The sequence below is a fragment of the Tupaia chinensis genome, unplaced genomic scaffold, assembly GCF_000334495.1.
Source record: "Tupaia chinensis unplaced genomic scaffold, TupChi_1.0 Scaffold000235_1, whole genome shotgun sequence".
Lineage (NCBI taxonomy): Eukaryota > Metazoa > Chordata > Mammalia > Scandentia > Tupaiidae > Tupaia > Tupaia belangeri.
In genome coordinates, this window is record NW_006159713.1 from 1412317 (window position 1) to 1428632 (window position 16316).

The 16316-nt window shown below is 43.4% G+C and overlaps 1 protein-coding gene and 1 pseudogene across 1 annotated transcript in view; both read left to right on the top strand.

Moving 5' to 3' along the window:
• The window catches only part of FTO (FTO alpha-ketoglutarate dependent dioxygenase), a 456284-nt gene extending 449024 nt beyond the window's left edge, over nt 1–7260 (top strand). The window contains exon 9 of the mRNA XM_006148379.3: nt 6879–7260. Within this exon, the coding sequence (XP_006148441.1) occupies nt 6879–7032 (154 nt within the window). The 3' untranslated portion in view covers nt 7033–7260. The remainder of the gene's footprint in view (nt 1–6878) is intronic.
• Nucleotides 7261–13419: 6159 nt separating this feature from the next.
• LOC102481798 (prefoldin subunit 4-like) overlaps nt 13420–16316 on the top strand; it is a 5022-nt pseudogene continuing 2125 nt past the window's right edge.

Consider the following 16316-nt stretch of genomic DNA (forward strand, 5'->3'; position numbering starts at 1 on the left):
AGATATTGAGGCATAATTATACATTTATATGGCACTTTACATATTTTAGAAGGCTTTTATATACATTATGTGATTTTATCTTAACCCAGTGGAGCAGAGAAGCATTAACTTCATGTAACAGTTGAGAAAACTAAGAGGTTGAAATATCTGTTTATCCTCTTAAAAGAAGAACATGAATCTTTTTTATCCATAGACAATAGATGCTTATGCTAGAAGAACCACAAAGTCATAGAATGAGAGAAATCATTGTCAGTCATTTGCCATAATAATAGTCCTTCTATTGAGTTGTTGGGAAAGTCATGACACATTTTTGCATAGAAAAACACAGAAAAAAGACTTTATGATTTTCCCTATGACCTAATAGAATCAGGGGGAAAACACTCTATAGTCTTTGAAATCTCTTGTATATGTAAATTTGGCAAGAATAGCTAAATAGTCAATGGACGTGATCCATTTTTATCCGAATGGAAACTCATGTGAAAGATGGAATATAGAGGAAAGAGCAGCCCTACAGCTGTGCAGTGGTATGACCAGCTCTAGTTTTCCTTCTTACCATTGGATTAGCATTGGGTAAAGCAGCCTTCACTCAAAATGGGGATCCAATCATCTTCCTGTGCCATCTCGCCAAGATTATTTTGAAAGTAAAATGAAACAGGGCTAGGTTTTGACATTCCTTGGGACATTTAACCAAGATAGAAAGTTGAATTGGTATTTTAATCAGGAGTTGCTCTCCTCTTGTCCATTAAAAGACTTCTCTCTGTAGGGGTTCATTTTTCTTGTCTCTTTAGTGGCTTGGGCTTGGTAATATTTCCCCATCAAGTTCTCATTTGTGTGTGTGCATGTGTGTTAAGCTTGCATATCTCAGTAAATCCTTTAACAGAAATCAGTTCTAAAATCCTTATCATTTCATCAAGAGTAAAGAATATGTTACCTGTCCTTTCTGTGTTGCAAAATTTAGGGACAAGGAAGAAGACCGTCTATGTTTTCTTAAAATCAATGACCAGCACATTACTGTAAAACCTATTGATTAAAAACACAAAGTATAATGTTAGTCATTTAGTCTGTGAAGTGATGCAATAAGGGAAGAAATTTATCCTTTGACTTTTGCATTAACCTTTTATTGACTGCTTGCATACCCATAATTAACACACACTTTAGCTAAAGTGGTTAATTTTAGCATGGCTACCAATGTTAGCTAATGTAGCTGCAATCCTGAGCCTCCAAATGTAAGTGCAGCCCTGGGGGAAGCCAGCAGGCAGTGAGGCCCTATATGAGTTACACCTTGTCCAGGAGGACAGGCGGACACCTCTGGACAGTCTACTAACCAGCCAGCCAGTGTGACACCTTTCAGTTGCTTCCTATTATGTCAGCCGGTCATTCAGGGAAAACCATTCATAAGTTGCAAAGGGTTCTGGGAGGTGACTTACGGAGTCGTTTGAAAGGAAATCATGAGAATTTGGAAAGGAAAGAGATGAAGCATATATTAGGTTATCAGAAAAGTCATGGTTCATTTTTCCATACAAAAACATAGAAAAAATACATCATGACTTTTCTGATGGCCCATATATGATAGGTATTTTCTTTTGCTCTCCTTGAAGTGCTTTGTGAAAAGAGGCAATATGTTCTAAGTAGATCCAAGTTTATATTCTAATGAAAAAATGGATTTTTCTTTAGGATAGGAGTAGAGAAGACAAAGCTGAAACAGGAAACTAACTTTCTTACAGCTTAGCTGGTTTTTATAGGCCTTGGGAATGATGCTCAGTTAGGAGAATCTTTTTTTACTTTCTTTAGAAAGATTATCCAGTGTCCTTGTAAAAACTAACCTATTTCCTTGCATAGGACAATGAATAGCACTAGCATTCCCTTGTTTTCTGGATAGAAACTTGCCTCAGATAGAAATATCATTCGAACCAAAAACAAGGGCCAGTGTTTTTATGCTTTCATACCCAGGTAGTTGCTGCACATACTGCTCTGCAGCTGTAGCAGCAGCTCAGTTTGGAGAGAGGACTATAGGAATTCACTTGGCTGGCAGAACCATGGCCCTGGACACTGTAAAAGATGGGAAATAACTGAGAGGCAGGAAGCATGACCAGCAGATCGTCTAGGATTCATTGGGTTGCAAGTGACTGAAAAACATAATTCAGACAATAAGTGAAAGTTATGAAACTGAAAAGTCTAAGTATAGCTAGCTTCAACTGAAGTCTGATCTAGCTACTCAAGCAGTGTCTTCTAGGACCCAGCCCCTCGTGGCATCATAGGAAAACAAAGGAGGCAGTACTATAGTCCTAACAGTTCAAAAACTAAGAGAGAAGAGTCTTTTCCCTTAGCTCTCATTACCAGTTCTCTCATTTGTTCTCTCAATTTGGCCTCAAATTGCATCATGTGCTGCCTCTAACCACTCCCTACGGCCAGAAGAGTGGGATGTGCTGTTCACATGATCAGTTGAGGCTTGTCCCTGATGGTAGAGAGAGAACCAATCCCACACAAACCATATCTTTAAACATAAAGGAAGGGACACATTCCGCATAGGAATGTTAGAATTCTGTTGATAGAAAAGATAGGCTATAAGACGACAAGCATCAAACATAATCTGTATCTCTCAAACATTTTAAAAGTTTTTATTTATTTATTTCATAAGCAAAAGTAATAGAGACAGCACACCCAACAAGGTTTGACATGCAGACTACCCCCAGCTCAGCCAGCCCTAGATCATGGACATGTGTATGCCCAGCATACTGAGAGAGGTCTCCAGATACAAACCTGGAGCCTTCCCATAGGGGTCAGCCTCACAGAGCAACGTGTATTACCACTGCATCACTACCCGGTCCCCCTGAAACATTTCTTATGACAACTTAGGGCCCCTTTATTTTACAAGAGACTAGAGGGTATAGGTGCTAACAAGCAATCCAACTTTATTTCCTATAAATGCCAAATCAGTCTGAAACAACCACCACTTAGAAGGTCTGACAACAGCGTCTTTTATTAATCCTAGGTTCTTCAGGAGCTAATCCTTTCTGAACCCAAATATTTTAGCTTGTCACTGAAGAGTTATAGCAGCTTTTAAATACATAAGCCTTAGTGTCCTGGAATGTCACAGTGTGATAGGATTCAGCTATAGGCCCACTTCGATTTGAGCCAGAAAGAGCTGCTCTTTTGTCTCTAGAACTTCCCCTAGAAAGAGCCAAGCCTTGGGGTCAGCCAGGCAACATGTGGTCAATGTGGCTGGCTCCCACATGGCCGACTATATGGTTCAAGTCTCAGACCTAGCAGCTTGAGAAACGCACCAGGCATGTGTGCATGGGTGCCCAGAATCCCAAGAGAAAAATGAAGGAGAAAGGACTGTGGCATGGCCAGTCTCCTGGGTGGGGGTGTTTTCTCACTTTCTCTATCTCGCTCTCTCTCCCTGTTTCTCTCCAGCATGCATATGTAGCTTATAGTAAAGTTTTAAAAATAAATAAATAAGAAAGAGCCAGGCTAAAGGCCACTTGCCTACCTAGTGGGAAAGAACTCTGCCATGGGTGTGACAGGCAGCACTCTCATTGGTATCTCCCATCTGTCACTGGTACACAAATAGAAGTAATGATAGTGACGATAATATTTAGTACCATTGGATCATTTACTGTGTGCCAAGACAGTGTTCGAACCACTTTTCATAAATTCATTCATTTAGTCTTTTCTTTTTTTAGAATAGTTCATTTGTTTTTATTATTAGTTTTTATTGTTGTGTTATGTTTTTTAATTCGACCAGAGAGAGATGGTGAGAGAGACGAAGGGAAAGTGAGAAAGCAAGCCACTAGTCCCGGGACTCGAACTGTGATCGTCCTTATGAGAATCCAGCATTTTTAACCCTGCCACTTGCTGGCCCCAATTTGTTTAGTCTTTACAACAACCCCCTAAGTAAGGTACTAGGTTGTTAGTATTTTTGTAATTATCATTTCCCACTTGACAGATAAGAAACTGAGGCCCACAAAGGTGAGAAAACTTGCCCAAAATGCCACACCTCTGGAAAGCAGTAGCTCCAGGAGTCCAGAGAACACATTCCTAACCATCATGCTAAACCCTCCTTATTTCCCATCTTTGGAGACTGAGATCCAAGAAGGCTGAATGAGTGGTCTGAGAAAAAAAAAAAAGAAAAGAAAGAAAGAAAACCTAAAGGGGGACATGCTTTCAAGTAATTGTCTACCCTTTCATTTTGAAATCCAGTCTGGCATGATGCTGAATCAGACAATATAATTTTGAGTTGAGAGTATCTGTCCTGTCTTCTAAGGAAACGTGCTCCCTCAAACAGCGAGCTCTCTGCTGGGCTCTGTCACTATCATTTGGAAATTGGCAAGGAACACAGAGCGTTAAAGGAATAATTTTAAAGCAATCCTGAAATTTCTGAGGCTGGTTCTCTAGTGCAATACTTGAAGATGGAACCCACATGACCAACTGGTTCAAGTCTTGGCCCCAGTGGCTTGAAAAACACACTGGGCACATGTGCATGAGTGCCCCAAATCCAGATGGCATGGAAAAGGGGAGGAAAAAGGATGCAGTATGTCCTTACCCCATTGAAGGGTCCTTTCTCTTTCTAGCAAGCACATATACCCTCTGGCAGTTAAAAAAAAAAAGTTGAAATTTCCAAATTAAGACCCCGAAGAAACCCAGCCCAAGTTCTACTCCTAGCCCAGCTGGAGATAGTGAATATGTACAACTAGCTAACAGGGCCTGCACGAAAACGAGATGGTCGCCACACCAGCCGACCCTTTGATGAGAAGAACAATGGCAGAAAACCGTGGAATAGTTTTGCCCCAAAGAAAAGCCAGTGGGCTTGGGAAGCTCGTCCAACACAGCCTAAGCAAACCTCTGTAGCAGATTTTCCTGTTTTTAATACTTTCTCAAAGTGAGGAGGCAAAACCCGTTTGACAGGTGAAAAAGCATCTCTATTGACTTGTTACAAACCTTATGATATTCTAGGTGGATCGACACTTATCATAGCCCTTTAATCTGCCAGCTAGGATAATGTGTGCACGGATAATTTCTCCACTGTGAGATTGAAATGCTCAATTTGGAATAAGTTTCCCTGCCCCGTAAATTGAGCATTACTCTGATTCAGAGGCAGAGAGAAAGCACAATTTAAAAAGCTTTGCAGAGTTCCTTTGTAATTAGTCGCAGCTTCCATTGAATATTAATTTCCCCTTCAACCCTTTCAAGTGATTTAGAGACTGTCTCTCGAACTACAGAGATGCACCCACAGAACCACGGCAGCGAGCGGCATAGTCTCAAACACCTATTATTAAGTAGTCTGCAGAACGCACCCTTCTGTTCTTCAGTGCAGCGTGTGGCTTATCAGTGCAAACAGTTTAATATTTATGCTAAGAGGATTGTCAAAAGCAGCTTCTGTTGCTTTAATTCTTGTTTTAAATAAATAATGAGAACATTTAAACACATTACTCTTCTTGGGGCCCCGAGGTCAGCTAATCTTATTATTTATGAAGTGATGTGCTACATAATAGTACTTAGCGCATGTTAACAGACGCTATTATCAGGGCCTGACGCGGAAAGCTGAAGATATATTGGAATGTTATGTGTAATGTACGACGGATTGAGCGCATAGGATGCCGGTATAGCAATTAACCACACGCGAAAATAGGTGTAAAGTTGAAGTATGTTTTCCCGTGGGGAGTCCCTCACCATTAATAATTCCCCAGAGAAGAAGATGGCTTTCAGTTAGGAACCTTCTCTACCGTCAGCCTTCGGAACGGGACCCAGATATTTCCATCGTTGATCTCTTCAGAGGCAGTATATGCGGTCATAGGACAAATAGCGAGTATGACCACCTCGTAATTGATTTAGTGAAGATGCAGAGAAGACGGGGAGGAGGGGCCGAGGCACCTCCAGCAAGCGCACTCGCTGTGTGTTCAGGGCACACACGTCGACGGCCACACAATCCCGCAAAGGCGAGAAACTGTGCATTCCTTATTGCGAGTTGTTTCCTTCGCTCTGATCCTCATTTTTCAGATAAATAAAGCTAATGCCACCAAGCGTTCCCAGACCAATTTTAAATAAGCTGATCTCTCGGAGAGACAGATGCCTGCCGAGGTGTGAGGATGTCGCCCCAACTTCTTCCTATGAGGTTATAATTTAGCTGCATATGATAATTAATTTCTTTGCTATTGATGAATAATCCATTTAATAAAAAGCGTGATTTAAGTGTTTTCCTTAGGGACTCACTCTTGCTAGCCTCTTAATTTAATTTGGTGGAAGTTTTCCCCACCTAGTCATCAGCGGAAATGATTATTAACCTCTATTTGCATATATCCTTATAAATCGGTCTCTCCTTGGAGTGCCTTTTTCTGAGCACAGCAAGCTGGGACACTTGTAAATCTCCAGGATCTCCAAAGTCAATCCCAGTCTGTAATATTGTTTAATCTATTCTTGGACGTTTTAATGCAGTAAATTCAATTTAATCTTTCCCAGTAATCTAGTAATACATCGAAATCCCACAAACATTTAAATCTGATAATGGCTTAATCACACACTTTAAATAACAGTTGAGATAATGAAAAAATAATTCACCATTTTAAAGGCAGAGTGACTGAATTTCCCTGATGATTGGCTTTTGCAAAGCCACTTGAGACAATACAAATCTGGGAACAAAAAAAAAGAAAAAAGAAAAGAAAAAGAAAAAGAAGTCCCAGCACCATAAAGAATCATTTTTTTCTTCTTATAGACATCTGCTTTCTGCCTTGCAAACTCGTTCTTTGTTATCGTCACCCCGACCTTCACCACAGAGGATTATTTTTGGACTATTTGCCAATGTTTTTTCAAGTCTGCATGACTGTGGATCTTCTGGCATTTCTTCCCGTAGAATTAATCGCCTATTTTTACTCTTCCAGGTGCCAGTCCCGAATTGCTCGAACTTTACCTGGGGACCAGAAACCAGAATGTCGGCCATATTGGGAAAAAGATGATCCTTCAATGCCTCTGCCATTTGATCTTACAGACATCGTTTCAGAACTCAGAGGTCTGCTTCTGGAAGCAAAACCCTAGAAGGAGCACAAGTCTTAGGTGGAGGAGAAAAAGATCTTGTTGGCTTTCTCCCACAACCTTGTCATGGGCTTTGGCAATGGCAATGTAGAATCTTTTGGCCCTTAGAATGTAGAACCTGAGTCCCAGCTCGAACCAGCCAGAGAATGGAAACCACAAGTGTTAAAATGCTGAAAAACCACAGTGTTTGAGTCTGATTTGGTAATTACACAAGAACTTTTCCCCATAAAACTGTTCCTCACTTGGATTTTTTAATGTGAGCTCTTCAGGCCCTAGGGGCCAAGGGATGAACCCAGTCTGTGACAAAGTCAACCATACTTGCCTCCTTCCCAAGTCTTTTCAGAGACTGTAGAGTGGACCCAGTCATCTGGGGAAAGATGTCCCTCCTCATTTCTCACTGCACCCTCCAAAGGCTGTGCTGTCCAACATGTTAGCCACTAGCTAGCTAGCTGTAGCTACTTAATTTAGTTTTTTTTTTAAGGTAGGGTCTTGCCATGTTGGATCCTCCTGCCTCAGCCTCTCAACTGGATGTGAGTCACAAAAGATGTACACCACCATGGGACCAGCAGTTAGCGTAATGGCTATGTCCTGGCCTCCCATGTAGTCGACCGCGGTTCACGTCCCAGACCTGGTGACTTAAAACTCACACCGGGTGTGTGTGCGTGCGTGCCCAAGATCCCAAGAGGAGAATGGAGGAGAAGGGATTACAGCATGGCCATCCCCCCTGGGGGTGATTTCTCGCTTTCTGTCTCTCTGTCTCTCTCTGTCTGTCTGGCGAGCCCATGCACCCTATAGCAAAAACCGTCCCCCCACAAAAAAAAAGATGTACACCACCTCTCTCACCATGTTGCCCAGGCCAGCCTTGAGTTTAGATCCACTTGCCTGAGCTTCCCCAAGTGGCTGGGATTATAGGCACCCGCCAATGAGCTTGGCCTTTATGTTACACCAGGAATGAAACCCAGGCCTCCCATGTAGTCCTAGCCAGCAGAGCACAGCATCTTAGCAACATGTGCCACTGTGGCCAGGCTGAATGTGTCATCTTTATTTTAATTAAAAATTTAGTTTTCCAGTTGATCCCCCCCCATGACCACCACCAGCCACATTGTGGTATTTAATAGCCACACATAACTAGTGACCACTGCGTTGAGCAGAACATTTTTGTTATTGTAGAAAGTTCTGTTGGACAGAAGATCTATAAAAAGTTTTGAAAGCAGGAGTTTTCTTTGCCAGTTTTCTGTAGCCTCTGTCTTCATAGGAGAAAGATACTAAAAGAGACATGGGGCCAGCTCTGTGGCCTGGTGGTTACCTACCACACGGCTGACCACATAGTTCATGTCCCAGACCCAGCAGCTTGAAAAACACATGGGGTGTATGCGTATGTGTGTTTCCAGAAACCCCAAAAGGAAGGAGAAATGGAGAAGGGATTGCAGCATGACCATTCCCCATGGAGGGGCGGTTCTTTCTCCTCTCCCTCTCTCTGTATCTCTGGCAAGTGCACATGCCGTCTAACAGAGTGAGAGAAAGAGAAAGGAGAGAGAATCTGACTCATCGGAGAGTAGTCCTTTTCTTCTCAAAGACACACACAGTAAAAAGCCTGAGTTACGAGTCCTATGCTCCGCACACATTTCGAATCAAGTTGATATCCCGTCTTCGGGGAGTTTCCCTATCTAATGAGAGAGACACGGTCCCATTTATGTTGCTTCATGGAGTCAACCAGCCTAGTGCAGTTTTTTCTGCATTTCTTCCATTGTAATGACAGGTGGCACTGAGGCCTGAAGAACCCCAGTGCCCCATCCTAACGATCTGGAGCACCCGAGAGACAATGGAAAGGACAGGTCAAACCTGGGCCCTGGCTTCAAAGTGCCTGGATTAAAACTCTCACTAGCTTCATGACCTTTGGCACAATCTTAGCCTCAGTTTTCTCATGGGTGTGATGGGAATATACAGAGGGCACCAACTCCGAAGGTAGAGAGTAAGTGGGGTAATCTAGCTACAGCCTCAGAAGAGCTGTTGGCATGTAGTTACATACCCAGTAAATATTAGTGTTATTCTAATACGTGTCAGGAAGTGGACCTGGATGTAAGCATTTCCCTTTCCCTTCCTCCGTCTTCATTGCCAGTTTTGTCTCGCGATGCCATTAATGTGTCTCTTCCCCTCTGACGTGGCTCCCGTCCTTTGCTGTCGCTTAGAATCATGAGAACAGAAGCCCCACTCCCCACCTTGTCACCCTGTCATAGTGGTTCACAGTCGCTGAGAAGCTGAGGCGCTGTCGCCCACTGAGGGGTGCACTGAGAATGAACGCTCTCCTGCCGTCAGAATCGCATTGGCTCAAGGAGTACGTTCTTCCCCACGGAGCGAATGGCCACAGCAAGGTTTCCTCACACAAAGCAGCCAGGCTTGTATTGTCAGGCTTCTGGCTCAAATTGCCTGAGGTCTTTGAGCCTCGATTTCCTTATCAGTAAAAATGAGATGCACTGCCTCGCGGGGTTGTTCTAGAGATCAAATGAAATCAGGTAGGGGAGGAGCTTGCGGGACATGGAAGTCTCAGACTGGGCATCCTTGGGCCTTCCAGCCCAGTGTTTTATTTAGCCCCCACGATGTTCATTCTCTTCTATTTTATTAGATGCCAATATGTTAAAATTGGGAGATTTTACATAGAGCAAAGACATCTGCATTCTCTTTAGAATCCAGAACTCCGGGCAGCCCCGGGCCTCTGTCGTAGCATGGCAGCCAGCTAAGTAGTGTCTTCCCGCCCAGAGGCAGGTGTGATCCTCCTATGGTTTGCCATAGGCACTGTGGCTCCCTCGTGCCACTGACTGTAAACCTGCCTGCTCACACCCCTGTCGTAGAAATAAATACTATTTAGTGCTCACCCCCATTCGTGTGTGTTACTATTGAACTGTATCCATGGACTGCTTGTACTGATATGTCCTGTGCTTCATAAAATACTCACATTCAATAAAAATATTCAAAGGTTGAGATAAGCCACCCGAGGTTCTGCTTTTTCCTCCTTGCACACCAGAGGATGGCTGCTTCGCTACCTGGGTGGGGTGTAGGCGGAGCCTGGTGAGGTCCAAGGGGGTTGGAGAAACCGCCACCTTATGAGTCACATTTTCTCAGATGAAGTGGTAGCTTTCAGGGGGTACTGGCTCCATGTGTTTGCGGATTACATATGCTCTCTGGGGGCATCGGGTGGGCAGGACGAGGGAGGCCAGAGAACTTAAGAAGGCAGCATGTGGGGTCACTGACATCAGCTTATGTTGCAGGGCTAAGAGGAGGCCTGTTTCTCTCTGTGAGCTGGGAAAGGACTTTCCTGGGAACAGAGGCCCAGAGAGACACCTGCCCCATGTGTATGGAAGAGGGAGCAGACAGCCTAGGTAGGCCCTGTACCACCTTGTATGAGCAGCAGTCCCCGCCTCTTCCCTGCAAGCTTCTTGTTGGTCCTCAACCTCTGGCTTTTTAAATTGTCTTTTTTTTTAATTAATTCTTATTTTATCAATTTAAATCTTAATTTTTTTTTTTTGGAGAGTTTTTGCTATAGGGCACATGAGCTTGCCAGAAAGACACAGAGAGAGAGAGAGAGACAAAAAGCGAGAAATCACCCCCTGGGGGGGATGGCAGCATGGTAATCCCTTCTCCTCCATTCTCCTCTCAGGATCTTGGGCACGCATGCACATGCGCCCAGCGTGAGTTTAAGCTACTGGGTCCAGGGCTCGAACTGCAGTCAACTACATGGGAGTCCAACTACACAGCCATTACGCCAACTGCTGGTCCCAAATCTGAACATTTTTGAACGTTGCATATCTGAGCATATAAAACAAAAGTATCAGTTTGTAGTCATGACTTTTTTTTCAGCTGTAATTAGGGTTTACTTATCTTATTATTTTTCTAATTTAATTTTATTTTAATTTCTTTTATACATTCAATTACTATACATCACTTAGCTTGTAAAGTGAATTTTCCCCACATGAATATACTTCTCACCAACCCAGTTGAGGATACTGTATACATGTTATCATCAACAGATAATAATCCATCTCTGTGCCCCATAAAGACATTAAAGAGAAAAATAGAGAGGCAAGACATTTATGGGACATAAATTGTGATTTCTTACTTCTATGTAATAGTCGTACATATTTATGGGATACAACATGGAAAAAAGTGATCTAAGAGATCCCTTTGCCCCCCCCCCAAGTGTTACTTCCTGTCCTTCCTCCCTTTTTCTGCCCACAGAACTTTTTTTTTTGGAGAGATTTTTGCTATAGGGCGTGTGCACTCACCAGACAGATAGAGACAGAGAGACAGAAAGCGAGAAATCACCCCCTAGGGGGGATGGCCACGCCGCAATCCCTTCTCCTCCATTCTCCTCTTGGGATCTTGGGCGCACATGCACACACGCCCAGCGTGAGTTTTAAGCCACCGGGTCCGGGATGCGAACCACGGTCGACTACATGGGAGTCCAGCCACATTGCCAATATGCTAACTGCTGGTCCCACTAGACCACATTCTTTTTGTAACCGCATAGGAAGCTTGAGACAGGAAGGAAGAAAGATGATTGGTTTTGCAAATGTGTCTATTTCCTTGGAAGATGCACTGACTGATGGTACTTTTTTCTGGTTGAGTGTAACTTGACCAGAGAGAAAGAAAGAGGAAGAGAGAGAAAGTGAAAAAGCAAACTGCCAGGTCCAGGACTCAAACAGAGGTCGGCCACCTGGGCGTCCAGCACCCTTAACCACCATGCCACCTGCCTGCCCCCTATTTATTATTATTTTTTAATTTGTTATAGGGCACTTGTGCTCACCAGAGGGAGACAGAGAGAGAGAAAGAGGAAGGGACAGTGAGAAAGCAAGCTGCCGAGTCCAGGACTCGAACTGTGGTCAGCCACCTGCTGGTCCCATAACTTGGTATTTTAACTTCAGATGATATCTCTGGCCACTATTAGATTGCAGAAGGTGTCAAAGAGAGCAAGAGCAGGTGGCTCAACCCAATGGAGAGGCCTTCCTACTGGGAATTTCCCAGCTCGGGGAGCTGGAGCCCTCTAGCCACCTGCTGTTTGCAGACCTCACTGAGCAGCACTGTGCACCACGCGGCTCTCGTTCCTCCTGCTGTCAAGGGCAGCCTCCAGCCCAGGAGCGTTTTCTAGACATAAAAGAAAAGAGCAAGGTCATGGCACCTCTTGTGACACAAGTTTAGTAATAAGCTTCGAAATCCATCACTAACTCAATCAAGGGATGCTAGAAATGAGGTTCCATAGGCCCTGTTTAATGGCTGTTCCACGTTCAGAGGAAGGGTCTGTGTGTGTTTCGAGGGAAGGTATTTTTCGAATGCAACTTTTTTTTTTTTTTATTTCCCCTGCTCTAGTTAAGGCTGATTTTTACCACTGGGCAAATTGCATACATTTGGATCCATGCCACGCTAAATACTGTTTATTTTGGAGATCTGTCAGAGGCAAGCGCATGGAAGACAAGGGGATTCTGATTTGAAAAGGCAATTCTCATCCAAACAGATTCGGATGGAGAGAAGCAGTGCGGATTAAAATGCGCTGAAGTGGTAATGCCGTTTATCCAGTTTGCCTTTGTTACTTTGTGATTAAATGGTATTTTTAATTAAGTTTCATTGGGAGCCATAGGTATCGCGGTGGTGAAATCAATTTGACAACCATAAAGGGGGAGGGAAGGCACAGGCGTGTTGTGATGATTGCGGCTGCAGGGAAAGCCAGGCAGCTGTAAGAGGACCTGGTGGAGAAGAGGTGGAGGACAGCCAGCCGGTAATGCCTCCTGCAAGACTGAGGGCACCCGTGGCTGCTGCTGTGTTTGGGAGGCGGGTTCCAGTGGTTGTCAGGATGAGGGCTACCCCTGACTCTGTGGCTCAACTGAGACATCCCAGTGCATTCTGGAGTCAGCTGGAAACTCCAGGGAAGTTATCTGAAGGATCTGTTTCTCCTTTCTCTCTTAATAACAAGAATACATGAGTGCCCCTACCCCCAGGCCCCACACTGCTTTTCTGTCTGGCTGCCACACAGCATCACCCCATAGTCACCCATCCCATTGTCCCCCATTCTCACCAGACAGTTTTTATTCCACTGTGTCAGAATCTTATAGAAGTCAGTTCTTCCCGATGTCCAGCCCAGAGCCTCCTGTACAATTGGAAACTAGCGTCCACCCTGCATTCTGTCTGTATGTTAAGGTTCATTAGCTTGGGACCAGCAGATGGCATAGTGGTTACATCACTGCTATCCCACGTGGATGACCGTGGTTCAAGTCCCAAACCCAGTGGCTTGAAACTCATGCCGGGCGTGTGTATATGTGCCCCCAAGATCCTGGGAGGAGAATGGAGAAGGAATTGCAGCATGGCCATCCCCCCAGGGGGTGATTTCTCACTTTCTGTCTCCCCTCAAGCACACGCGCTATAGCAAAAATCTCTCTTAAAAAAACAAAAAAAAATTATCAGTTTCTCCAAGTCTGCTGATTCCTGAGTGGTAGAAGAGGCCTCTGGTTGCAGATTTTTCTGGGTTTGAGTCTTGTTTTGTGTGTGTGACCCTAAGGTTCCCTATTCCTTCAAACCTTTGTCTTCCTGTCTACAAAATGGGAATAAATAGTAGCATCTCTATCACCCAAGGTTATTGTGAAGAGTAAATAAGCTAATATGCATATAAATGCCCCCAGCAGGGACTGGCATCTGCAGGTCTTTAAACGAGATACCAGCTGTTGTTATTCATCTAGGTTCCAGCGATGACAGCTATTGCTTTGTGATTCAGCCAAATCACATGACCTCTCTGTGTTCCACTCTTTTATGTGCAGGGGGTGTCTTCAGAAAATTCCTGGAAAATGCACCAAAATAAATTCATACTTTTATTCCATTTTTCTATGAACATTTCGAAGTGTCTGCGTATCATAGAGATATGACCATGCCTAGCTCATTGGATTGCTCTGTCCGTGGCAGTCATGTGAGTTACATCCTGTCTGGTTCTTAGTAATCTTTCAGCGCATGTCAATTATGATGGTAAATACTGTCAGTGGTATTCCTACCAAAATATTCCATAGTCACCAAAGAAGAGACTAAAATAGCCGTGGGTTAATAAGAATCCTGTTGCGTCGTAGTTATGTCCCAAGATGGCAGCCATCATGAAGAAGGTGGCTGAAGATGTCATAGTTACTAAGATCAACCACAGATAAGCAAATTCACAAGGAATACAAGTAGAATCACAGTGCTAAAAGAAGAACTAGAGGGGCTAACAGGTGGCATGATGGTTAAGGTGCTGGACTCCCACATGGCCCACAGTGGTTTGAGTTCCAGACCTGGCACATGCCCTATAGAAAATTAAAAAGTAATAAATTAAAAATAATAATATATTTTTTAAAAGAAACAAAAATGGGACCAGCAGTTAGCATAGTGGCTATGTCGCTGGACTCCCATGTATTCGAACACTGTTCGAGTCCCGGACCTGGTGGCTTAAACTCACGCCAGGCGTGTGTGCGTGCGTGCCCAAGATCCCGAGAAGAGAATGGAGGAGAAGGGATTGCGGCATGGCCTTCCCCCCCCGCAGGGGGTGTTGTGATTTCTCGCTTTCTGTCTCTCTGTCTCTCTCTGTCTCTCTGGTGAGTGCATGCGCCCTATAGCAAAAACCTCTCCAAAAACAAAAACAAAAAGAAACAAAAATGTAGAAGATGCTTGTGAGGACATCATACTTGCAGATGAAACTGCTTATCAGATTGGTGATGTTTTCTTCAGACAAGAAGAAACAGAAGAAATGTTAGAAAAAGCAAAGAAAAATTTGCAAGAAGAAATTGATGCTTTAGAATCCAGAGTGGAGTTGGTTCAGTAGGTGTTAGCAGATTTGAAAGTTCAGTTATATACAAAATTTGGGAGCAACAGAAATCTTGAACCAGAAGTTAAACATTTTATAAGCCTTTTAAATTTTTGTTTAATAAACCTGAATATTGTTTAAAATGATCATTTCTCTTCTTTAAATGACATGAAAAGGGAAACTCTCTTTTTAAAAAATGTTTCATTTATTGGGACCAGCAGATGGTGTAATGGTTACGTCACTGGACTCCCAGCCTCTTGAACCATGGTACCCAGCCTCTTGAACCTCACAACGGCCACATGTGTATGCATGCCCAATATCCTGAAAAGAGAATGGAGAAGGGATTGTGGCATGACCATTCCCCCTGGGGGAGGGCAGTGATTTCTCGTTTTCTGTCTCTCTGTCTCTCTGGCACATGCATGTGACCTATAGCATAAAAGTCTCTCTCAAAGAAAAAAAATTCATTTATTTAATAGAAACTTACCTTTGAGACCAGCAGTTAGTGTAATGGCTGTGTCACTGGACTCCCATGTAGTTGACTGTGGTTGGAGTCCAGGACCCTGTGGCTTTAAGTCACGCAGGGTGCGTGTGCGTGCGTGCCCAAGATCCCCAGAGGAGAATGGAGGAGAAGGGATTGCGGTGTGGCCATTCCCCCTGGGGGGTGATTTCTCACTTTCTGGTGAGTGCGCGCATCCTGTAGCAAAAACCTTTCCAAAAAAAGAAAGAAAGAAAAAAAGAAAAAAAACTTACCTTTTTTCTCATGTCTTTCCTATTTATTTTATGTTTTTAAACATAGACATATTCATCTATGTATTTTGCATAACAATTATATCAAGTTTAGGAGCTTTATATCATGTTATTAAAATCAGTTAAGCCATCTTTAAAAAAAATAATCATGTTACCATCCCATATTAGCTCATTTGCTCTTCACTGCTTCTATTTTTTTTTTCCAGGCAGATGGTGGGAGACTTTTTATAAATGAGATACTATGAAAAATGATTCTTTAGTACTCTCATTATTACAGCAGGATTAGGTCACCCATCGCAATTTTAGATTTGCTTTAAAAAAAAAAAATTCTTGCCACCACCTTCTAATGGATGATCTGTGTACAACAATTGTTTATTGACTTTGAATGTCTAAGCACCAGGGTCAGTCTATTTCAAGGGGCTGGAAGCATTAATTAACTCCCAGCATGAGATGCAGTGATTCTTTTCCAATGATGCAGTTCATGACTCCGTTCGCATTTACTTTTCATCAGTCCTGAAAGAATTGAGGCAAAATAGTTCCCCTGCACGTGTGTGTCAAGCTAAATGGATAACAGCAGATACAGATCTGTTTGCCTGTCTGCACTTGCCTTTAGACAAAATTCATCAATTTTACAAAAGCCACTGACTAACCATGGCACCAATACAAATGAAGTGCCTCTCGCAGAGAGGTTCTCCCTTTGTTTCGAACCTAGTGAATGAGGTAGCTTCCTGCT